The sequence below is a fragment of the Solea solea genome, chromosome 4 (assembly GCF_958295425.1).
Source record: "Solea solea chromosome 4, fSolSol10.1, whole genome shotgun sequence".
Taxonomy (NCBI): domain Eukaryota; kingdom Metazoa; phylum Chordata; class Actinopteri; order Pleuronectiformes; family Soleidae; genus Solea; species Solea solea.
In genome coordinates, this window is record NC_081137.1 from 24,751,929 (window position 1) to 24,776,071 (window position 24,143).

General features: G+C 42.9%; 4 protein-coding genes across 5 annotated transcripts; all 4 read left to right on the top strand.

The window, feature by feature from the left end:
- The first annotated feature begins 69 nt into the window (after positions 1–69).
- On the top strand, positions 70–4,421 carry pigs (phosphatidylinositol glycan anchor biosynthesis, class S). Its single transcript, XM_058627911.1, has 12 exons — positions 70–88; positions 1,440–1,579; positions 1,659–1,770; positions 1,868–1,957; positions 2,050–2,141; positions 2,266–2,506; positions 2,603–2,745; positions 2,835–2,949; positions 3,029–3,174; positions 3,258–3,358; positions 3,406–3,652; positions 4,143–4,421. The coding sequence occupies exons 1-12, from the start codon at positions 70–72 to the stop codon at positions 4,419–4,421; spliced, it is 1,725 nt and encodes a 574-aa protein (XP_058483894.1).
- A 2,951-nt stretch (positions 4,422–7,372) lies between these two features.
- srsf1b (serine and arginine rich splicing factor 1b) lies at positions 7,373–11,256 on the top strand. 2 transcript variants are annotated; one of them, XR_009240149.1, is made up of 5 exons: positions 7,373–7,816; positions 8,322–8,536; positions 9,349–9,521; positions 9,829–10,453; positions 10,737–11,256. XR_009240149.1 is itself a non-coding variant. In XM_058628203.1 (4 exons), the coding sequence occupies exons 1-4, from the start codon at positions 7,623–7,625 to the stop codon at positions 10,027–10,029; spliced, it is 783 nt and encodes a 260-aa protein (XP_058484186.1). In that variant the 5' UTR covers positions 7,373–7,622; the 3' UTR covers positions 10,030–11,256. The 2 variants fall into 2 exon arrangements, 1 of the variants encoding a protein (XP_058484186.1); XM_058628203.1 differs by having other exon boundaries at positions 9,829–11,256.
- An 899-nt stretch (positions 11,257–12,155) lies between these two features.
- On the top strand, positions 12,156–14,760 carry dynll2b (dynein, light chain, LC8-type 2b). The gene is made up of 3 exons (XM_058626499.1): positions 12,156–12,314; positions 13,156–13,300; positions 14,146–14,760. Exons 2-3 carry the CDS (start codon positions 13,169–13,171, stop codon positions 14,281–14,283), a joined length of 270 nt encoding a protein of 89 aa, XP_058482482.1. The 5' UTR covers positions 12,156–12,314; positions 13,156–13,168; the 3' UTR covers positions 14,284–14,760.
- Positions 14,761–17,625: 2,865 nt separating this feature from the next.
- On the top strand, positions 17,626–24,006 carry heatr6 (HEAT repeat containing 6). The gene is made up of 20 exons (XM_058627912.1): positions 17,626–17,926; positions 18,450–18,557; positions 18,639–18,779; positions 18,861–18,976; positions 19,108–19,222; positions 19,342–19,443; positions 19,547–19,711; positions 19,791–20,020; positions 20,120–20,294; positions 20,380–20,586; positions 20,814–20,913; positions 20,992–21,383; positions 21,461–21,583; positions 21,733–21,819; positions 21,909–22,043; positions 22,155–22,277; positions 22,359–22,483; positions 22,600–22,696; positions 23,159–23,363; positions 23,447–24,006. Exons 1-20 carry the CDS (start codon positions 17,645–17,647, stop codon positions 24,004–24,006), a joined length of 3,588 nt encoding a protein of 1,195 aa, XP_058483895.1. The 5' UTR covers positions 17,626–17,644.
- Positions 24,007–24,143: the final 137 nt, after the last annotated feature.

A 24,143-nucleotide genomic window follows, 5' to 3' on the forward strand; every position in this document is an offset into this window, starting at 1 on the left:
ACGAGTGGCCACCATGACACATTTGTCTTCAAGGCGGAGGGGGCGGGACTAGATCCAGTTCTTATAAACATGGCGACCACGGAAGTAGGTGAGTAGTATCATCATTCAAGCCTGTTTTAGTCGTTTAGTTTATATTTAAAACATTTAAATAACAGCGATGTGATTCACAACAATTCCCTGCTGGATATTTGGCATTTGACGGCTACAGTCGTGTCTGTCCTACTTCAATACGACTGCTTTTCCTGGGTTCATTATCTATGAAGCTAACAAGCCGCTTTAGCAGTGACAGCAGTGACAACGGTGTCTTCATATGAACCACAAGAAAACCTGCTTATTTCTTTTTTTATTGCACAATTAGTAACTACACAACCTCCCCGACAAATAGGGTCACATGATTTGCTCTTCTTACGAACCCATGAGCATCTTTAGAGCTAAACCAGCTCCTGCAGCCATTGTGTGCGTGTGTGTGTGTGCGTGCGTGCGTGCGTGTGCGTGCGCCGTCATTCAGTCTAACTGAGTCCTGTGTGTAAAACAGGCTGATGAAACTAATAATGAGGAAAATCATGTGTCAGTAGGAATGATATCAGAGCTGCACGATGTCAGGAAAACATGGCATATGTGAGGACAGCTGAATGCTGCAATGTTATTTACAATGACATTAACAACCAATCTGTCGAGGGAGATGGGCAGCAGCAAATAACTTATCAGTTACAGGTGAACACATTAAAGAATCCAGATTAAATTTACAAGCACATTATGAAAAACAAGTGGGTGTTTGTTGTCTGCCTCAAGAACTCTCTGTTTGGATTTGATATCGTTCAATGAAATTCACTCAGTTAGTTCCAGTCTCTCTGCAACATATTCCATGTTAAAGGTGCAGAATGGACAAAAGTCCTTTTACCTAATTCAGTGCAGCATGACATTGATAAACAAATTAGTTTCTGATTTGCTGCCAGCATAGACGCAGATTGTGGACCCTTCAAACTTTCATTCAACATTCAGCCAATGATTGAAAAGGCAAATCTCTTCAGTTTTGGGGTCTGTGCCCACTGTTAGGACTGAAACAATGACTTGATTCATCTATTATTAATCAATTACTAAATTAATCCTTGAGAGTTTTTAAGGAATTAAAGCAAATGTTCAGATTTTTCAGCTTCTTAAATGTGAATATTTTCTGGTTTCTTTGCTCCAAACGATTACTCGATTAATCAAGAAAATAGTTGTTAGTTGCAGCTCCACCCACTGCCCACACATCCTCCTCTGCTGTTTCAGTAATGCTCCTCTGGGATTTATTTAGAGCAGTTGTAAGTATTTTGAGGTACAGCTCACCTGAAGTCAACAAAACCAAGCAGTTTTTGAGACTGATCATTAACCTGAACGTCATTATTAGTTGTAACCCTGTTGACCTTTGACACATCTGTCTTGTCCGTCTGTCTCAGAGCGTAGTCGAGGTCAGCTTGCTGCTATGTCCATCGCAGCAGTGGTCATCATCGTGGGAGTCCCTCTGTGGTGGCGAACGACTGAGACGTACCGCGCGTGGTTGCCTGTCACTCAGATAACAGAATTGGCAAAGCTACAGGTTTGTTTGCACTGAATCTGTCTGTCTTCCATGCACGTGCACTTTTCTAAAATGTCCATCTGTCTTTCTGTCTGTGCAGCTCCAGTTGAGTGCGGATGTGGAGGTGGTGTTTGCCCGTGGCACCGTGACACCAGAGCAGCAGAAGAAGTTCCCGCTGATGCAGACACAGGATGAGGAACACGAAGTAGATGGTGATTTATTGTTGCTGCCTGTGATCGTTTATGTATGTAAGTATATACAACATGTAGACTGCAAAGTGATGTTTCTGTCGATTTAATTTGTTTGCAGAAAATACAGCTTTGAGGTACAGATATGAGACAAAGTACCGCACAGCAACAATCATGGAGGAGGATGCCCTGAACCAGCCCACTGCTGCAGGTGAAATTCTACTTTCCTGTCATATTCGCTCTTGTGATACAGTCTGATACCAGCAGTAATAAATCTCTGTGTCTCCTGCTCCTCTAACCCAGACGCAGATCTGTCTCTGCACACACTCAGTGAGAGTCCATGTGGTGCCTTGGTTGTGTATGTGGTCCCAGAGTCGTCTTCACTGCTGCCTCAGGTTAGAAATCTCTATATTTTCTATATTTCTGACATTTATGTGACCTGATTGATAAATGTGTTTGTCCTTTGAGTCATTCTGGAGAAGTAGAAGATGAACTTGCCCGTACCTTTGTGTTTCCCAGGATGTTGATGTGTATATCGGTCAGAGACGGACAGCATTGCTCCGTCTTGGTGCTCAGATGAGAGTGGGCCGGACTCTCGAGCAACTGCTGGCTCACATGGAGCCTCGTATCAAGCAAGTCCTGAAGGTGATGTCTTTTAGTCACACTGACATTACTGCTGCTCTCAGCGACAGAATCCGCCTCAGCCCTGGTAACAAGGAGACCATCGCTGATAGCATGAGAGCCTTTAAATCCAGCCCAGGTTGGTATTTATCTGCCTCAGCACAGCTTACTTCATTTGTTTTTTCTCTTGAGTGCACACCTCATTTCTGTGAACTCTGCTTATTGTTCTCTTTAGGTTATGAGATAACATTCAGTCTATTGAATCCAGACCCAAAGTCCCATCGGCTTCACTGGGACATAGAAGGTGCCGTGCGGACCTACATCCAACCCCTGCTCACAAAACTGTCGCCTGTAGCCAACTTTAGCATCGACTCTCAGGTAGTGTGTGTGTGTGTGTGTGTGTGTGTGTGTGTGTGTGTGTGGAGACTCTCAGCCACTGTACATTAACACACACATTCTCGTTATAGACCTTATACTATGCCATGCTTGGAGTCAACCCTCGCTTTGACAGTAGCCGCAGCTCTTACACACTGAACGCTGACAGTCTCGCTCATGTCATCAACCCTGTGGAAGCTCGACTCGGTAAAAGAAAACAAAACCTGATGTTGTTTTATTTCCAGGTGTATTTATGGATGTAAATAACTGTACATGTTTAATTTAGGCTCTAATGCTGCGTCTTCCAACCCGGTGTTGAATTTCCTGCTGTACGTCCCGGATGCTCTCCATTCACCTCTTTACATCCTGGACCACAAGAAAGAAGAAGTGTCTTCCAACGCGTTTCACTCTCCTCGTTGGGGTGGAATCATGGTAAGATCATCTGAGGACCGCCTCAGTCATTTGATGGCTTTATAAAATTGTGACTTTTCACTCAGGAGCTTTTGTTTTTACAGGTTTATAATGTTCATGATTTATATGGACCACAGTCTGCGTTCCCTGCTGACATTAACATCAATATGGCCAAAGTTATGGGAGTCTTCCTGGCTCAGCTACGGTAAGTACTCATACACAAGAGTGCGTAGCTTGTGTTTTTGTGTGTAGACGCAGGGTAACTCTGTGGTGGCTGTCTCCTGTCAGACTGTTGCTCGGTGTTCAGGCGTCCTCGCCTCCTCCAGGCTTCCTGATGGCACCGTGTGGCAGCACAGGGCTGGCAGACTGGGAGCTGGATCGCCTCATGTGGAGTCGAAGTGTAGAAAATGTTGCAACAGCAACCACCACCATCACCTCACTGGCACAGCTGCTTGACCAGATTGGCAACATTGTTATAAATGACAACATAGCCGAACAGGTAAGATGCAAACACGCTCAGGTACGTAAAGACAGACACCTGTGGGGACAAGTACAAGTCTCAACAGTCCCACTGCGTCCTCAGATCTGATCACAGAAACCACATTCTGAAGTGATCTTTAATCACAGACCTCATCCTGTGATCAGTGTATCACAGTATTATTACAATATTCAGTGCTCAGTCACTGTCACTATGTCAACTCTGATTCCCGTATCATTTCCCTTTTCTAGTGTTTCTAGCTTTTTTCTGCTCCTCTCTCTCTCGCTCTGTCACTGACACACACACACACACACACACACACACACACACACACAGCGCCGACAGCAGAAACATGGTCTCCACATCCGATCCTATGTGGTCACAGAAGAAGCATCCAGGACACATTTTTACGTTCACACTGTACAAGATGTGGCTATAATCAGATGAATGAGGACAGATATGCTCACTAGGTCTTTGTGATTATGACTCCTCTCTGATGTCTGTCTCTCAGGTGTCCAGTGCTGTCACGTCTTTGCAGTTGGCTGTGGCCGAGTTAGAGGCCGGGAACCTGGGCTTCGCTCTGCAGTACAGCAAAGAGGCCATCTTGGCCTCAGAGAGAGCCTTCTTTGACCCCTCTCTCCTCCACCTCCTCTACTTCCCCGATGACCAGAAGTTTGCCATCTACATACCACTCTTCCTGCCCATGTGTGTGCCTATTCTGCTGTCGGTGCTCAAGATGGTGTCTGAAGCCAGACAGAGACGCAGAGACAAACAAGCCAAGAAGGACTGAGAGATACTTGAGAAGATAAAGATGTGACAAACATGAGAGAGAAAGCAATCCTCTGTGAAGGCAGCTCAGTTTGCTCAGGTGCCCACTGTATGTCCATACTCTGTCACATTAACAATCCACATCAACACTGAAGGGTATTAATGTCGTTCATGGACCATAACCTACATCCTTTGTTTTTTTGACTTCTTCTGCTACAAACACACAAACCGACAAACGCTGCCAAAAAGAAACTGTTGTGAGTGACATTGAAGTGGAAAGGTAACATTTGCTGCCTTTGGAGTGTGGGCTTTAAGAATCAATTCTGTGTGATTTTTTATGATGTTTATCATTAGTAATGAAAGAATGCACTGTACTTTACTAAACACTTGAACTGTTGTAAATGTGTATATGTTTTATTTGAATGACACTTTTTAAGTTATGAACAAATAAAGAAGGTTTAAGTTGTGATGCCTTTGTTTCTGACTTCCCATTGTAATTTGAAGAAACTATTAATGAATTAGTATTAACATTTATTGAGATCTTTTACAGACTTCTGTCTCAGTCTGTGGTGTTTGGCTCATGTCATTCACTGTTTAATTTCTAGAGAAACTAGTAAATGCATCGTCATTTCTCATTTTTGTAATTGTCATCAAAAAGCTGGAAATTGCATTTGCTGACCTTTTGATCAAATGGCATGTTTGTTTCTTTGTTTTTGTGGCCAAAATCTTTATTTTAATCCTTTTTAATTATATAATCTTGTTCCTCATTTCATAAATTAAGTTTGGCCAGTGTGTGAAAATGTTTTAATGAGCCATCATTGTCCTTTTGTTTTCCTCATTGTAGAAGATCATGCTATAAAAAAAAAAACCCCTCAGAACACCTCAACGAGAGCAGTGGTGTAGTGGTCCCTGGAGAAGTGGGTATACTCTCAGTTTTCACCTTTTTTTTTTTTTTAAAGTAGTCCAGAAAAAAAGCCCTATTTTAGAAACAGTGACATGTAAGACTACTCTATTTAGTTTACCCAAAAATCTGTCATTTCTACTTGCTCACTATTCTAAAATGATCATGACTTGATTAGGAGCAGTTTGTAGTTACTACTGGTCACACAAGCAGCCTGGATGAATGTAAAATGTATTTATCATGAGGCAAACATGGTGTTTGCACATTTATTTAAATAAAATACTTCAAATCTGAAACTGACAATGCATCCTTGTTCATATTTCATCTAAAATAAAACACACAAATCATTCTCTTCCAAACATCAAAACCAATCAGATAAACTTAAAAGTGCACTGTTATAGAATTGAAATAAATGATTTGGTTTTCAATAGCTGAACCCTATTTTTATAGCATACTTCGTTAGATATTTATAAATATCGCTACAAATATTGAATATCATCATTTTTTGAACATGTTCGTTTACCCTTAAATCTTTCAACAAAATAATGTTACCGCTGCTTGTTGTGTTATTTCTTCATCTGTTGTTTGGTCTGCTGCTGTTATCGTAGTCAAGTGGCACTGGCACCTGAGTGGTTGGCGATATTTTCCTCGGCATGACCCGCCCTACTCTGCCTCTGATTGGCTCATCAGTCCTCATGCCTAAAGTGAACCAATCTAATCAGTGAAAGCAGCGAGTACCAGCCAATTAGAGGCAGAGGAGGGTGGCTCATGGCTTCACCATCCTTAAGGAAAAAATGGGAAATCTACTGAATGGTGCGCATCAGGGGGGATTTAGAAGTGGGTATACCCAATGCTGACTGAAAAATAAGTGGGTATACGCCGTATACCGCCGTATACCCTGGACTACACCTCTGCTGGAGAATATAAGTCTAATTATGATCAGTAAAATCATTCAAACTGTGGTCAAACTGTGGTTAAACTGTGGTCAAACTGTGGTCAAACTGTGGTCAAACTATGGTCAAAATATGGGTCAAACTGTGGTTAAACTGTGGTTAAACTGTGGTCAAAACATGGGTCAAACTGTGGTTAAACTGTGGTTAAACTGTGGTCAAACTATGGTCAAAATATGGGTCAAACTGTGGTTAAACTGTGGTTAAACTGTAGTCAAACTGTGGTTAAACTGTGGTCAAACTATGGTCAAACTGTGGTTAAACTGTGGTCAAACTGTGGTTAAACTACGGTTAAACTGTGGTCAAACTGTAGTCAAACTGTGGTTAAACTGTGGTCAAACTATGGTCAAACTGTGGTTAAACTGTGGTCAAACTGTGGTTAAATTACGGTTAAACTGTGGTCAAACTGTGGTTAAACTGTGGTTAAACTGTGGTCAAACTGTGGTTAAACTGTGGTCAAAGTATGGTCAAAATATGGGTCAAGCTATCGGATGGTGAATTTTAACGCCCTCCTTACAACGGCTATTACGGTAAAAAAAAAAGAAGAAAAAAGAAAAAGGCTGCGATCCAACACATAAAGCTGATTTGTAAGAACATCGACATCCGGTTTTTAAAATAAAACGGCACCGCGTGTACATAAAGTGCGAACATGGGACTTACATTTAAAATGTATCTAAAACGGTGCAGTATAAATGTCTGATGTACAGTGCGGTGGTAGACATAGATGTCCTGAACACAGCCTAGTCAGTGATGTCCATGAATATGTTATTATTACATCTCACAATTGATAAGCCGGAGCTCTGTTTTATTTTGAAAACCGGATGCCATTGTCCTTACAAATTACCGTAATTCGTTTGTAAGGAGGGCGTTCATATTCGGTTTGAGCCATAGTTTGACCACATTCAGCGACTAGGATGTAGAAATAACACGTTTTCTGCTCCTGTTGTCAAACCTAAAAGGATGCGCTACAGGGCAAACACATTAATGTTGTTCACACCAAACACAATATCTGCGTAAAATTCATTTTGAACCGCACGATCTAATCCTCTGAATGATGCTGCGTTGACAGGTTCACTCCAGCAGGGGGCAGCCTGTGCACCTTTAAAGCTCGCCGTTGCACTCCGCTCCACTGCCGAGGAAGAAGTCGACAGAAGTGGAAGAAGCTCACTGCTGTAACTTTAGATTGTTGTTTACGCGACTGCTTTCATCTCTACCTGCACGATTTTCACCTTTCATTGAGACGCAGTCGCAACTAAACGTTCTAATACTCGTTTTTACTGCGAACACGCGTGAATTCGTCGTGTTTTCGTGAGTTGAAGAGCTGTTAGCCCGCCGTCTCGTTGGCTTCCGTTACCGTGTGTGTGTTGCTAACATGTCCGGCGGAGGCGTCGTCCGTGGACCCGCGGGGAGCAACGACTGTCGGATCTACGCGGGAAATCTCCCGCCCGATATACGCTCCAAGGACGTGGAAGACTTGTTCTACAAGTACGGTTCGATCCGCGATATCGATCTGAAAAACCGGAGAGGAGGACCTCCGTTCGCCTTCGTCCAGTTTGACGACCCGAGGTGAGATTCAGTCCATGTGTCCATTGTGTGTCCATCGTGTCTCAGCCTCATGTCCCTCTGTAGTTTCACCTTTTACTAAATAAACATCGGGTACATTAGTCCAAAAATATAACAAAGGACACGGTTAGTTTGAGTGTGTTTTCATCTTCACCTGTAAAGTATGAATTACCAGTGAAATGTCTCTTTTTACATTTTCACAGTTTGAAGCTTACGCTAATCTCTAAATGTATTCAGAAGGATCGACTTAGTCAATCGAGTAAGCAGCCAACTACTTTCTCCTCTAATCGATTAGTTGATTCGTTCTTACAGCCGTCGTGTGTAACTTTTAAATGTGAGATCAAATTACATTTTCACACACAATAAAGATAATAAATAGTAAACGTGCATTTCTAAGCTACAAACAGTGACGTGTGTTCACTGATGAACAAAGGCAGGAGGCGAAGTACATTTGTGGGTTTAAGTGATTTCTTTTGGATGATGACGGAGTGTCTCACTGTTTCCACAGGGATGCTGAGGATGCTGTTCACGGACGGGACGGTTATGACTACGATGGATACCGCCTGCGCGTGGAGTTTCCTCGAGGTGGAAGGGGTGGGGGTGGGGGAGGAGGAGGCGGAGGAGGAGGAGGTGGCGGAGGCGGCGGCGGCGGCGCTATGGGACCTCCGAGGGGACGATACGGTCCCCCGTCCCGACGCTCCGAGTACAGGGTTGTGGTGTCAGGTGAGTGTTTTTGTTTCCTATGACCCTGATTAAAGTGTAGAGATCACTTTACAGTATGGCTGCAACGATTCATTGATTCTTAATCGATGACTAAATTAATCACCAACTGTTTTGATCATCAAGTATTCGGTTTTAAAGTATTTTTTTTTTTTTTAAACAATTAATACAAGCTTTCTGATTTTCAGCTTCTTAAATGTGAATATCGTCAGTTTCTTTGCTCCAATTGACAAAAAAATCACTAAAACTGTAAAGACATTTGAGAGCATCATTATTTCCAGGTTTGTTAAACACTGACATTTTTCAACATTTTAACTACATTTTATGGACAAAAGAATATTCAATGAATCGAGAAAATAATCGACAAATGAATCTATTCTAACAATAATCGTTAGTTGCAACCTTACTTTACAGTAGGGGAGGGAGTCACAGGCTACCTCACCATACGAGACGCGATACCAATAATATCACGACACGGAAATTCTGTGAGAATCAATATATTGCAAGACAATCATCTAGAGATGCGTTACATATCTGTTTAACTGAAGAAAACGAAACATCTGTGAAAAGCTTCTCTGAATGTAGCTTTCTCCACCGTTATCCTGTCGTAAACTCACTCTTCTTCAGCCAGCCAATGAGTTTCACTCATTCATTTAAGCAGCAGCAGCAGCACCGTCGAGTGAAGCTGCCAGTGTGTGTGTGTGTTTACTTTTAGAGTTTACTTTAAAATATCAATATTTGCCCTGGCATATTAATGATCATATTCCATGAGGAAGGATGACATTATATCACTAAACTGATATTTTACCTTCCAGGTCTTCCCCCCAGTGGAAGCTGGCAGGACCTGAAGGATCACATGCGAGAGGCAGGTGATGTATGTTATGCTGATGTGTTCCGTGATGGCACTGGAGTTGTGGAGTTTGTACGCAAAGAAGACATGACCTACGCTGTCCGTAAATTGGACAACACCAAGTTTCGTTCTCATGAGGTACGTGACGACTTCCAGCAAACAGCTAATTATTATGGAATGGCCCTGGGACCACAGTGTGGAACTTTTAGACATGTTCTCAGATGAAGAAAGCAGGAGTGACTGGACAGTAAGTCAAGGCCATTGTTGAGTTGAATCGGCTGGTTCTGCTTATCATTTATGTAATTATGTAATTATGTAATGCTGATGACAGTGTGGAAGGCAATAATCTTCACCAAGTGGCTCATTCATTATGAGCATTTGATAGGATTAGAATTGCACCTTATACACGATGAATGAAGGTCTTTTTAAATGTGTGTGTGTTCAGGGAGAGACGTCCTACGTCAGCGTGAAGACCGACGGTCCCGGCAGCCCCAGCTACGGTCGTTCCCGCTCTCGTAGCCGCAGTCGAAGCCGGAGCAGGACTCGCTCTCGCAGCTTCTCCCCTCGCCGCGGCCGGGCGTCTCCACGTCACTCTCCCCGACGTTCTCGCTCCCGTTCCAGCTCTCGCTCTCGCTCCCGCACCTAGATACACCTGAGCTGATCTGGAGCGATGGTGAACATCTGAGCCGAGGAGGAAAATCTTGTCATTGTCATTTTACAAACCCTGTGTCTGCTCACCATGAATCATTGCGTGCGTTTCCCCTTTTCCCAAACGTTCTGTTGCAGTTTTGTTTTTACTTTTTTGCTGCATGTACACAAACCAGACCTCTGATCTGTGTACCTGGCCTGTCCTGCTTTTTTCACTCTGCTCACCAGCTCATCGTCCCCGTTATATGCTTTGTGTTTTGTCTGCGATGTAAATATTTTACTTCTTCAAAGCATATACTATTGTCTTTGACCTTCTTGTGTGTCTCTCTGTAGACTGCAGAGGAACAGGATAGGATGGGAACAGAGGAAACAGTACATATTAGGATTAACAGGAGGAGGAGGAGTCAAATGTGGCACCAATGGTATGATGGCTGTGCCTTATTAACAGTGACATCTGCATTTAAGGCTTTTACATACACCTGACAGTAGACTGCATTATTGACTCTTTTTTTTTTTTTTTTTCGGGAGGCCCAAAGCTTGTGTTTTTGCTTTTGTTCATCTTTTAGAGTCCGAAGTCTTAGTTTTTGGGACCGATCATTGACGGTCTCTCTCTCATAGATGCATTTATTGACCTTTTTTATTTTTAAATTTGAAGGTGTTCTTCTAACTTGCCTCCTTCTCTTTGGTTCTGCTGGTATTCTGAAGGTTTGGACTGGGCTCATTGTCTCCCCATTCCGGAGCCACATCAGGATTCAGGATCAGATAAGGATTAGGATTAGGCTTCGGGATGGATACATGGAGCAGGAGCATGGGTGAGGATCCCGAACCCTGGCCCCGTCCACATAAACCCACCAAACTGGAGATATAGTCGTATATTCAAACTCAATTGGCTTTCAATTAATCCAGATTATGTTCTCTGTGGGACCTCAGGAGACCCAGTTACCGGCAGATTTTTTTTCTTTGTTATTGTTAAAAATAAGAAGAGCAAAACTTGGATGAAAACCAGGAGGAGGGCTGGGCAGTGCAGGATGGATGGACACGCGTGAGGAGAGTGGTAAATAGTGGGCAATCATTGAAAGTGTTGGGAGGAGGGAATCTCACTTAATGTAGTTTGTGTCTTTTCATCAGAGGAGGGCGATTTCTGATTTATTTTCATAAGAATGATCTTCACTACCTTTTTAAAGCTTTATTCTCTTTCAATAAAATTCTCAACCACACAAGTAAATATCTGTGTTTTTTTGTGTTGGACATTTTCTGGCAGACGGAGACATGTTTGTTGAATCTTGGAGATGCACAATCCAACAATATTTACAACCTACTTTGGTCAAGTGTTGAACATCGTGGTTTCAAGTTGTTCAATAAAAGCCTTGTGTCATAAAATCTTCACTATGATCCCTGCTGTATGTAAACCTCTCACTGCCCTTCACCAAAGTCCATAAAGACAACTTGTCCCTCTTATGTGTTCATCTTCTGAGGCCGACGTGTCCTGTGTCACTCAAATGGCCTCCACTGTCACAGAGGAGCGCGTGACGCTGACATGTTGGTGTAGACCAGAATCTCTCCTGGACCCCGGTGAAGCCATGGCATGAAGAACGAGGGCACTTCTGAAGGCAGAAGATACAACAATGTACTTAATAAAGTGGCCTGTGAGAGAAACTCTCTTATAAAATATTCAAATTCAAAGAACTGTATTTGTCCTGGGCACATGGAGCAGTTGTACACATAAACAAGAGACTGCAGAAGACGGCTTTTTGTAAGAATGAAACATTTTAAACATAAAATAACTGTATTTATAAAGGTGTTCAGTTTAGTGCAATGACAAATCAGACCGGAAACAGAGTTTGTGCAAACATGATTTACATCAGGTGCAAACATGATTTACATCAGGTGCACAGTTGACAAATAATGACGTTTTTCGTGTTTCAGGCTCTTCAGATATCGCGAACAAAGCACAATCAGTCAATCCGATCACTGCGATCGATTACACCCACTGACACTGAGAGGAGGGAGGGGCCGAGTGTGTGTGTGAGTGTGTGTGTGTGTGTGGTTAAAACGGTGCATTCTGGGTGGAAATAAGATGCAGTGAATTGTCCGCGAGTAAAAAACGCAGTTAGCAGAGTAGAAGCGATTTTACAGCCAATCAGCGACGCGCTGGCATCTCAAGGAGGCGTGGCATAGTCGCACGCGCCCCGCGCATACATTAAAGAATAGCTGTGAGATCGCAACGCACTCAACTAAACTAACCGCGAGGAAACTGTGTAAACTGTGACGTCCGCAGCGAAGGTAAGACACACTTTTACTCTTTTCACCGAGTAAACGACACGTTTGTCATCAAATGAGCTGTTAGCTCTCTGTGTGTGTGTGTGTGTGTGTGTGTGCGTACTGATGCTAATGTCGCTGAGCCTCATGTGTTTGTTCTGATGCTCTCTGTAAATCTGTGTATCTCTGTGTAAATGTGTGTAAAAGTCTCTTCCTGGCGTTTTAAACTCGACGTTTTTATTTGATTTCGTGTGTAATATGTAGTATTAAATAAGTATGGAACGACATTAACAGGCAATAACAGAATTATCCTGACTAAAATACCTGTTTTGTGATATTATCACGATAATTGTTGTGAAAAATCAATGGGCATCTGTCAACATGTTGGTGACATTACTAACCTAACCAGATTATTAACTAACTAACCTTTTAAGAATGATGTTTTTTTTCTATTTGCAAAAAGTACAGATGGGGTTAAAAAAAATGAATTTAAATTGAATGAGAAGAATCCTGAAGATAATGAGGACCTGTCTCCCCCTTGTGGCGTGTCAAAAATAAATCACTAGGACTGTATTTCCTTTCTCTTTGGTGAGCCAAATAGTTGAATTAATTTGTCAGACAGAAAGTTCAGGTTGTTATTATTGTCCCAAATATAGAAATCAGTCACTTTTTCTGATTTGTTTTCCACATTCTGTCCCAATGTTCCTAATGTTTTTACTTGTTAATGCAGATAATCACAGATGTCACTTTGTGGACTTGTGTCACTGCTTCCACTCAGCTCGTGTGTCTCACTGTTTGCATTATCTGGAGTGATTGATTGATTGATTGATTGATTGATTTCTTTGTTGTTGTTTTTCTCGTTCAGTTAAAGCGCCATCATGTCTGACAAGAAGGCCGTGATTAAAAATGCAGACATGTCTGATGAGATGCAGCAGGATTCAGTGGACTGTGCCATGCAGGCGGTGGAGAAGTACAACATAGAGAAGGACATTGCTGCTTATGTCAAAAAGGTATGATGTCAAATATGATGAGACGTGTCCTTTTCTGTTTTTAAAACGTGACTTTTCTCGGGTGTTTTTAGCGAGGTGGCGATCATAGGGTAATGCACGGTCCACAGTACAGCGATTCTGTGATAAGACGATCCAATATCATGATATCTGTCTAACCAAATAAAAGAAAAGGCTGTTAAAAGTGCAGGAATTCTCTATTTATTCACAACACGGAGAAGAAAGGTCATAAAGTCTATGTATAGAATGTGGATGGAGCATCTTTCTCCACCATTATCCTGCTGTAAACTCCCTCTTCTTCAGTCAGCTCATTTCCACCCAAGTTTTAAATCATTCATTTAAGCAGCGCCACCGTGAGGAGACATGAAGTAGCAATTGTTACTTTTAGAGTAACAATTATTTTCATAATCTGTTGATTTATTTTCCCCATTAATCATTTGGTCCAAAATCATTCAGTTTTAATGATTTCTCTGTTAAATGGAGCAAAGAAACCAGAAAATATTCACATTTAAGAAGCCGAAACCATCAGAAATCTTGTTTTAATCATGAAAAAAGCTTCAAACTGGTGAATCGATTTATCAATAGTTGACGATTCAGTAATTTAGTAAGGGATTAATAATCAATTAATTGTTTAAGCTCTACTTTTAGAGCACGTTAAGTTATGAATTAAAATATGGATATTTACATATTGATTATCATACTGCTTGAGGAAGGACAACTACGATATATCACCAAATTGGTATTTTGACCCCGTATTTAACGGCAGCTTGCCCTCATGATGCTGGAAGTGTAAAACTCCTCCACTCCCCTGTCTCATATTCTCTCTCTCTCGTCCTCTTTTTCTGCAGGAGTTTGATAAGAAGTACAATCCCACATGGCACTGCATTGTTGGGAGGAACTTCGGCAGCTATGTGACACACGAGACAAAGCATTTCATCTACTTCTACCTGGGTCAAGTGGCCATTCTTCTCTTCAAGTCGGGCTGAAACAAACTACTTCTTTTAATTCAGCCTTCAACGCTTGTGTGCCATGCTGTACATTTGCTACCACCTCTGTGCAGACATGCCTACCTCCTGTTTCCTGCTTGCTGCAGTCTGTTGTTGTTCACCACCTACAAAACTGCCACCACCACCACTAGGCGGCGCTTTATTCATGCCTGAGCTGCTGATGTTGATAGAAAATGCCAATGTAAAGAAAACTACTTAGGAAGCAGCACTCGGGTGTAGTCTTTGACCACAAGACAGAGTGACCATGAATCATAGTCTGTGTGCACTGATGCATGGGCCTTGTACATTATTTCATATGAATATGTTGTATAATAACTTATTTTTCAAGAAATTAAAATGAGCAACGGAACATTTTTTGTTGAGATGCCTTTAATTTTCAGCGTCAAATGGAGAGCAAGTGAAAATGCGTTGATTGTTTGCTCACACATAATAAAGACTTCTGTGTTAAGAGTTTAACGTTTTGTACGTGCTTGAACATTTCTGCTGTGAATACTGCTGTAAACCTCTGGAATGTACCTCGCTTTTCTCTTTGGTTTTGTGATTTTTAGTGTGTCCCCCCCCCCCCATCATCATATTAAGCACAAAACTTTGAGTCAGTAAATTGGTTCACAATGTGTTTTTGTGCCTCACGTTTACTTGCATGGAAGTTAATTAAAAGTTCTTAATGTAGGACGCATGAATTCAGACGACTACCAAAATTATTTCCTAACAGAATGAGATTGGCCTCATCAGTCCAGGATAGCGTTAAATGTTTTGTGTATAGAAGGAAGTAAATTATCCACAACATCTTGACTAAACAGATCCTCTGTTCTAATTATTAAGCTGGACAAGCTAAGCTTTTTCAGCCACATTAGAAATATTATTTTGAAAATGCATTATTTATAATACACATTAACAGTAAGTACACAAAATAAAAGGTAAAAATAAACTTGTGGGTAAAAAAAACCCATAAGAACTTGTGGTCCTCAAAATACCAGACCTTATTAAAGAAAATATAAAATGTTAATTAAGAGGGATGAATGAAATACTGCGGAGTTAAAATACAACATTTCTGAATTTATCCAAAGAGATGACAAAGACCAAAATCTACCAACAACTGGTGAAAATATACATCTTAAATATGAAATAACAGTCATCATTATTGACCTTATGACCTAACAACTAAATATAAACAGTCGAATAGAGCTGCAGCTAACAATTATATTCATAATTGATTAATCTGCCAATTATTTTCTCAATTAATCAAGTAATGGTTTGGTTTTGGTTTTATGGAGCAAAGAAAGAAGAAAATATTCACATTTAAGAAGCTGAAACGATCAGAAATCTTGTTTTAATAATGAAAAAAAACTCAAATCCATAAATCAGTTGACGATTCATTTAGTAATTGATTAATAATCGATTAATGGAGTAATTGTTTCAGCTCTACAGTCGAATATTACTAACACTGAGATTCAGCTCCAGTGAAAACCTGCTGTCTGTGGGTGACGCCACTTCAATATGAGGCCACAGGGGGGCAGTAATGAGCCTGTGATACCTGGGTGTGTCTACTTGAAATGAACTGAGCGAGTCCAAGACAGTCTAGCTGCAGACCTGCACTGTCAGGACCCTTCGTTGCAGACCTGCACTGTGAGGTCTCCTGCACTGTCAGGACCGGAAGTTGATTCGAAGCCTTTCAAAATAAGAGCGACCATACCGGAAGCACGTATTTTTCGTTCCCAATGTTTCTTGGATCTTTATTTTATGTTTACAATGTAAATATGTTTACGTGTATCCATGTGTTTAATGAAAGAGATTTAAAAAAAAAAAACTGTATATCTTTCCAGTTCAACTGTATAAGGTGAAAAAACTCAGGAAAATGTCAAGATAAAAAACGAACAAAATATTATATACTGCTGGACCATATACATATTGATTTACTTATTTTTTTTATATAGGCAATATCTTATGTTTGTTTGCAATTATAACACCTCATAATTCATTTAATAATTGCTTAATATTGTTTGTGCTATGTTCTTACCTTGTGCTATTGGACCACATGGAGGGTGTGAGGGTTGATGATTTTAAATGAACTTAGCTTTGTGTATTCAAAGTGAATTACTGAATACCTATGACTCAGATAACCAATATCTCCTAAGCAGTTTTTTTTTCTTTTTCCACAATTTTAACTTTTTTTTTTTTTTTTTTCTTTCTACTCTTTGTACTCACAGTACGACAAGTACCCTCGTTTGTCCATAATCTCTTCACAGAAGAGCCACATATCTTCAATCTGGTAAAAAATAAATTTAAAAGGCTCAAGAATTAATTCTTTCTCTTCCTCATTCAGATCCATCGTGTCAAACAGCTTTCCCATTTCCTGCGCAGCCTCCTCAGTTTGGGTGCTGTTCATGTTCAAAATCTGAGGCATCTCCACTCTGGCTGCAAACAAGTGTTGATGTCGTAATAAGTAAAACAAAATTATATAAAAATTATATGATATAACTCAGTTTTCTTGGTCTTTGAGTAGGAAAATGGCACATTTAAGTGAGCACTATCATACGATAACAACGCTGAAAACTACCCAAAAGTCCAAAACCCGATTCTTTCAAATTAATATAACTTTACAGGACAATATATAGTGTGCAACATAACGTTCTAGTGAATAAAGACGGTTTCTGTTTCTTCGTATGACGCAAAGTTGTTGTCACTTGACTGTTACTCACCTCGTCGTCTTCACACTTCACATGGGGAATGAAAAATACGTGCTTCAAGTATGCTCGCTTTTATTTTGAATGTATGCTTCCGGTATGCTCGCTTTTATTTTGAAAGGCTTCGAATCAACTTCCGGTCCTGACAGTGCAGGAGACCTCACAGTGCAGGTCTGCAACGAAGGGTCCTGACAGTGCAGGTCTGCAGCTAGACCCCTCTCAGCGAGTTCGAGTAGTGAGTCCGGGGGAGGGTTTAGGTTCAAAGTTGAAACTCAAGAGTCAGATTTTTTAAAAAAAGAATCAGATTTGGACATCCAGGATTAAAGAGTTAACTAATATTCACTCTCAGTGAACATAAGGCACGAGGAAACTAATATGAAAGAGAAAGTATGATAATAAACAAACGGAGACATTAAAATAAAGACATATTACAAAAGAACGAGTGTTTTATCGAAAATAATTTCAGTTCCTTTAAACAACAACACTGATTACGACGACATAGATTGGGTAGAATATTTTAAAATATAATTCGTTAAAATAGTAGAATTCTTAACATTTTCATTCCCACTCCACACCAGGGGGTGGCGGTAATGAACCAAATCGTTGTTTGTCAACCCCGATAAAACGAAGAAGTAGATCACTTCCGGGGTGCAAACATGGCGGCTGAGAACGAGCTCTCCGCGCCGGGCCTCGGCAGTACCGGCAGTACCGGCGTCCTGGGTGAGGCGGCCCCGTCAGGACGCGCGGGTACGGACGGCTGGCTGCTCGGCTCCCAGTCGGACGCAGAGAAACATTTTTCCCGCTGCGCCGCAAAACTCCGAGCCCTGCGCTCGGACTCGACCTGCCGACACCGAGAGGAGCTCAACCGGCTGTTTGACGAGCTGCTGTCGGAAAACTACAGCAAAAGCGTCTTCCCCAGCATCGGCATCCAAGCACAGGTAACGGACACGCGCCGGTTCAACGGCTCATTCATGGGACACGTGGACAAGGAAAAACAAGTAGAAGAACAAGTGATAAAACAAGTAAAAAACAAGTAAAAACAAGTGATAAAACAAGTGATAAAACAAGTAGAAGAACAAGTGATAAAACAAGTAAAAAACCAGAAAAACAAGTGATAAAGAAGTGATAAAACAAGTGTAAAAACAAGTGATAAAACAAGTGATAAAACCAGAAAAGCAAGTGATAAACAAGTGATAAAACAAGTGTAAAAACAAGTGATAAAACAAGTGATAAAACAAGTAAAAACAAGTGATAAAACAAGTAAAAGCAAGTGATAAAACAAGTAAAAAACTAGAAAAAAACAAGGAAAAACAGGCTGAACTTGATCAGGCTGTTTTTTCAGTGGAAAAAAAAGAGGTTTCAAGTGTTTTTGAACATGGTATTTTCACGAATATCCATATGTCATTTTTACCCCCAGAGGCATTATGAGCGTGAATTAATTAATGAATTCTTCCTTTTCAGGATGTGTGTACTCTGCTGAAACATGGCAGTAATCTTGTGCCGCTGACTCAGGAACATTTAGTCATCAAACTCTGTCAGCTGATGCATCATCTGCTCAATCAGCTGAAGGTAACTGAGCTCAGCATCTACATCCACCGGAACAAAGACAGTTCTCTAACTCTGTATCTGTCACCGGTTCTTCTTCTGCAGGTGATCATGGACGAGCAGACGCTGGATCTATTATTGAAGTATACCACAAGTGCGATGAAGACGTGCAGCACATGGACACACTCTGACGTTCTCATCGCTCTCTCCACAGTCGTGTATGGGAATGGCCCTCAGTGTTACCAGGTTGGTGTTTACACATGTTTTAAAAACATTAAAGATAACGTTAGGACGTTTGTATTGAGATTTGTTTCCTTCATATTTTAGCACCTTAGTGATTTACTGGCTGAAGACGGAGTGCTGATGTTCTATGGTGACCCAGCTCAGCCAAGTATGGAATTACGCCGCGTTGCTCTCACCTGTATGGCCAACATCTGTCTCAGGTAGGCGTTCCTCCTACACCTGTAAATGATGTAGACGTTGTGGGGACCACTGTCGAAATAGTCTGTCCATGAATGAAGTTCATTGTTAATTATTATTCTTTAAATTCCTGGTTGTAATTGTCTCTCTCCAGAGTTCCTGGTCAGCCTCCTCTGGATGATCAGTACAGAACTGTGTGTTTCAAAGTCTTCCTCAAAACACTGCAGTCGCCCAAACCTCCCAGCACCGACGAGCTCTTCTACTGCATAGTAAGGACTATTATGGGATGTAACAACAATTGTAGTGACAAACAATGCCTTTGCTTGTAGCTGACACATGTCCTCTGCTCCTGTGTCCTCTGCTGCTGCTGCTCTTGTGTCCTCTGCAGGTGCTCCAGGCAGCTCTGAAAGGACTTCAGTATTGTCTCTCAGGTGGGAAGTGGAAATATGGTGAAGGGGAGGAGCTTGGATCAGTTTTGGCAACACTTAAGGTCAAAACCTTGCCGTACTTTTTTTTTTTTATCCAGGAACAAAAGCTATGCGCCAGAGTTTTACTGTGGTAATAAAGTGGAGATGTGTTGATGTTTTCTGCAGAGACTTATGTTCCACGGAGCTCCAGGTGTGAATGTGGATTGGCCGGCTGTGCTTTACCCAACTCCTCTTCCTCAGTATGAGGGTCTGGCTGCATCCAAACCTGCTGAGACACCAAAACCCTCTGAACCACCGATGGATGCTGCTGTGCTGGGCAAAACCTCCGGGGTAAGACAAACCTCTCCAAAGGATCATCTCGTAGATTAGATTCATTCATTCATTCTGAACGTGTTCCATATCTCCCAAGAATAAAAAGAGGAAACCCAGAGGAAGGGGGAAGAAGAAGAGCACTGAGCTCAGCAGACGAGATGGAGACGACAATGACGGAGAGGCCGTGTCTGCACCTCAGAAAGGAGGCGTGGGAGAGGGCGAGTTTCTGGCTAAACCATCTGAGCCGTCGTTTTACCCGTCCTGGAAGAGAAACAATTCTGATTCCGAGTTTTCTGACCCTGAGGGTAACGCACAGAGCAAATTAAGGTACAGAGCGATGTTCTCTCACCATTGTCTCGTGTTTTTCTTGTTACTGTGAGCTGGTGTCTTTCTTGACCGTTCATCTCATGTTTTTTCCTCTGTCAGATTTTTTCTTGGTCGTGTGCGTGAGCGAGCTCTGCACTCGTTGCTCGGGGTGGTGAAATGTGTGGAGAAGCGTACGCTGTACGGGTACTGGTCTTCCTTCATCCCTGACGCTCCTGTCGGTGGACCGCCGCCTCTCACTCTGCTCACAATTGTACTGAAGGATTCGTCGCCAAAGGTCCGGCCTCACTCGTGTTCTGCCGTAGTTTTCCTCGACAAACTCTGACTGTTACGACATCTCTCTCTCTCTCTCTCTCTCTCAGGTACGTGCATGTGCACTTCAGGTGTTGTCGGCCATTTTGGATGGCTCTCGTCAGTTCCTGGCTGCGGCTGAAGATACGACGTCTCCTCGTACGTCTTACACGCCGTTCTCCCTCTTGCTGGCCACTGCCATCAGAGAACTGCACCGTGCTCTGACCCTGGCTTTGCTGGCTGAGACTGCTCCTCAGACACTCGTTCAGGTTATTAAGGTAAAAACCTCTTTTTTCCTGACTGTAAAGAACAAGTGTCAGTGATCCAAGCACAGACGTCTGGACGAGGATGACGTTTAAATCAAATGGAACCATTTAAACAGTAGTTTGATGTTAAAAGTTTCCCGTGTTGCATTTTACAAGCAAAATGACTCTGATGCTGATTTTACATCCATGAGAACTTTGACACTAACTTATACAACGGTTTATTATCTTCTGTCTGTCAGTGTCTGGCGTTTCTGGTGGCTAACGCTCCATACCACCGCCTCAGACCCGGTCTGCTCAGCTCGCTCTGCAAACAGATCCGTCCCTTTGTGCGCCACAGAGGTCTGTTTGTGTTTATGTTTGTTCTGAAATAAAAGGTCATTCGATGACGAGTTAAAACCAGCTGTTTCCGTCTTTCAGACGTGAACGTGCGCGTGTCGGTCCTGACACTTTACGGGTCTCTGTTGACGACTCAGGCTCCGCTCCCTGAAGTGCAGCTCATCCTCCAGCAGCCGGACAGTGGCAGCAGCTCTGGCTCCTTCACACCGCAGGACTCCGCCCTTAGCTGGAGACAAAGGCATGGAGAGACTTCACCCTCTCAAACACCGGTGCACTCAGAGCGCAGCTCGCACACGCCCTCCCCACGGGTTCCTCGCACGCCGGGGGAGAAGGACAATTCATCGCTGTGGCTGCTGCAGGTTTGTGTGTCACTGGTGACTCAGCCCAGAGAGGACCAATCGGACAGCGAGGGGTGGGGAACAGGAGGCGGGGCTGTGTTGGAGCCTCCCCCTGTACGGCTGGAGGCACTGCAGGTGAGAGGCGGTGGATGGGGAGTAAAACAAACACACAGTGAAGCGTGTTCTGAGCGTTGTGCGTCTGTTTTCTTCAGGTCTTGTCCAGTCTTGTGCGCGGCTACTTCTCTCTAACACAAGCGTGTTTGTGTGAGATCAAGCAGCTGAGCATACGCTGCCTCAGAGAGCCTGACCCAGCCATGCAGCTGCACGGAGCCATGGTCAGAACATGGTTTATTTCACATTAACATTAGGACATTGTTAGGACATTCGTCCTAACAGTGATTTGTGTCCTTTGTTCCTCAGATGGATTATGTTGTGGGAACAGAAAATGATGACGCTGATATTTATGTCATGGCCTTTTGTGTAGTTACTGGAGGTGTTTGGGACGGGAATCATCCAGCAGTACAAAGCAGAGAACAACGTGCCCGAGAGCTCACGGGTGCCACTGGGACAAGTACGTAACTGTCTTTACACGGTCCTCCTCCAGTAATTGTTATTTTTGACGACCTGTTCATACCAAGTGTGTGTGTGTGTGTGATGCAGGTGGTTCAGTTGTGGTCAGAAGTACTGAGCGGTCCACTGAACGCAGCGATGCAGAGTGAACTACATCCCAAACTACAGGCCAGTGTGTGTGACACGCTGTCTGCCATCCTGCCTCAGGCCTTCACTCAGCTGCCCGTGAGTCTCATTCACTTCTGTGTCTGAACTTCCTCAGAGCTGTGTGTGTGTGTGTGTGTGTGTGTGTGTGTTTGTGTGTGTGTGTGTGACGCACAGTGTCATGTTCTTTAGGAAAAGACGCAGCTGATGTGTGTGACCGTGCTGCTGGGTCTGACCTACAGTGAAAACTATCTGGTGAAGATGGCAGCGGTCAGAGCTCTGGGAACCTACATCCTGTTCCCCTGTCTCAGAGAGGTGAGGACAACACGAGCACAAACCTCAGTCTGTTCACATTCACGTCCACATGAGACTACAGAGGCTGTGATGTCGTTACAGGATGTGATGTTCGTGGCAGACACCGCCAACGCCATCCTCGCCGCCCTCAGTGATGGAAGCACTAACGTCCGTGCCAAGGCGGCCTGGTCTTTAGGAAACCTGGCAGACGTACTTATCATCAATATGTAAGAATCCCATGCGTGTTTCTGAAAAGCACATCACGATAATCTGAGTCTGGATCGAATAACAGTCCAGTGTGAGGGATTTAAATGTGTAAATGTGTTTACTTCCTGTCTGTCAGGGAAACTCTCGGTGTTACTTTTCACGAGGAGTTATCGGACATGCTGCTGCTGAAGATGTTACACGCAGCCACTCGAGCAGCGGGCGACAGAGACAAGGTGAGAGCATTCACACCAACATGACGACAAGAAGATTCTGTTGTTTTTGAAGCTTCATGACGTTGTGTGTAAAATCTAAACTTAAACAAAGGCCTGTGACATTTAAACGTTGTCAAATTAGTTTAGAAAATGCAGATGAAGCTCATCGACTCTGTGTTTCTCACTCTGTGACGCATTTTACATCACAAATGATGGAAGCGAAGGAAAAGCACGAGAGCTGCGTGGCGGTTTCATACAATTATATATGGAGTGGATTCTACTGCTAACAATGCACTTGTAAGCACAATAGGACTTGACAGTGTGAAGCTACTCATTCATGTGATCATCTGCGTCTCTCTCTGTCTCTCGTCATATTTAACGTCTCTGGTTACAGTGAAGATAAAAGTGTGAACGCTCTTCACCATCCGTCTGACAATGACACGTTTTCATTCCTCTGACTCTGAAACTGCGTCTCCTCCTCAGGTGAAAGCGAATGCCGTGCGAGTTCTCGGGAACCTGCTCCATTTCCTGCGTGAGAGTCAGCTGACGCGCTCTGCTTTCCAACACCCGGTGGAAGACGCAGTCCGTGCTCTTGTAAAAACGGTCTTATCAGAGTCCACAATGAAGGTCCGGTGGAACGCCTGTTACGCCCTGGGAAATGCTTTCAGAAACCCCGCCCTGCCGCTCGGTATGTTTGTTCACTTTGTTTCCTTCGCTCCGTGAGTGCTGCCGACCACAGTCGCACACAATCTTTTCTTTTCTTTGTTCCAGACTCCGCCCTGTGGTCCAGTGACGTGTTCTCTGCCCTCTGCCACGTTGTCACTTCCTGCAAAAACTTCAAGGTTCGAATCAAATCAGCTGCTGCCCTGGCGGTCCCCGCCCACCGGGGATGCTACGGGGACACAAAGCGATTCAGCTACGTGTGGCGTTCCCTCACCACGGCGCTCCAGAACAGCGAGGACACCAATGACTTCTTAGAGTACCGCTACAGTGCCAGCCTTCGACACGCACTCTCCAACGCTCTCCTGCACCTGCTCAGCATCAGCCAGGCTCAGGACGCCATCGAGCTTGCGGCGTCGCTGCTCAGCGACGAGGGGACGAGCATCAAAGTGCATTTGATAAAATATCTCAGAGAGGAGGAGGATGAGGAGGAGGGAGGAGGAGGAGGAGGAGAGGCAGAGAGCAACACTTTAAACCCTCAGCACAGAATCAAGCACCTGAGACTGAGTCTGAGCAGACTGAAGACATTAGAGGCTGAGGGCGAAGAGGAGGGAGATAAAGAGGCAGTCGTCAGTTTTATGGAAGATTTACTGAAGACATGTGTAATGTGATGATGTCATATTCTGACTTTTATCACTTACAATGTGGTGGTATATTATATTTATGTAGAAAAACGTCGTTCAGAGAAATCTAATTTTGATAATGATAATGATACTGAATTATATTTAACCCACTACAATTTTAAATC

Bases quoted from the DNA above. Each gene is read 5' to 3' on its own strand.
- pigs (XM_058627911.1), top strand. The intron at 1,958-2,049 runs GTGAAATTCTAC...CCTCTAACCCAG, and splicing joins GAACCAGCCCACTGCTGCAG to ACGCAGATCTGTCTCTGCAC. The intron at 2,950-3,028 runs GTAAAAGAAAAC...TGTTTAATTTAG, and splicing joins CCCTGTGGAAGCTCGACTCG to GCTCTAATGCTGCGTCTTCC.
- srsf1b (XM_058628203.1), top strand. From the start codon at position 7,623: ATGTCCGGCGGAGGCGTCGTCCGTGGACCCGCGGGGAGCAACGACTGT. The intron at 7,817-8,321 runs GTGAGATTCAGT...CTGTTTCCACAG, and splicing joins GTCCAGTTTGACGACCCGAG to GGATGCTGAGGATGCTGTTC. The intron at 9,522-9,828 runs GTACGTGACGAC...GTGTGTGTTCAG, and splicing joins CCAAGTTTCGTTCTCATGAG to GGAGAGACGTCCTACGTCAG.
- dynll2b (XM_058626499.1), top strand. From the start codon at position 13,169: ATGTCTGACAAGAAGGCCGTGATTAAAAATGCAGACATGTCTGATGAG. The intron at 13,301-14,145 runs GTATGATGTCAA...CTTTTTCTGCAG, and splicing joins TTGCTGCTTATGTCAAAAAG to GAGTTTGATAAGAAGTACAA.
- heatr6 (XM_058627912.1), top strand. From the start codon at position 17,645: ATGGCGGCTGAGAACGAGCTCTCCGCGCCGGGCCTCGGCAGTACCGGC. The intron at 19,223-19,341 runs GTAAGGACTATT...TGTCCTCTGCAG, and splicing joins ACGAGCTCTTCTACTGCATA to GTGCTCCAGGCAGCTCTGAA. The intron at 21,820-21,908 runs GTACGTAACTGT...TGTGTGATGCAG, and splicing joins CACGGGTGCCACTGGGACAA to GTGGTTCAGTTGTGGTCAGA.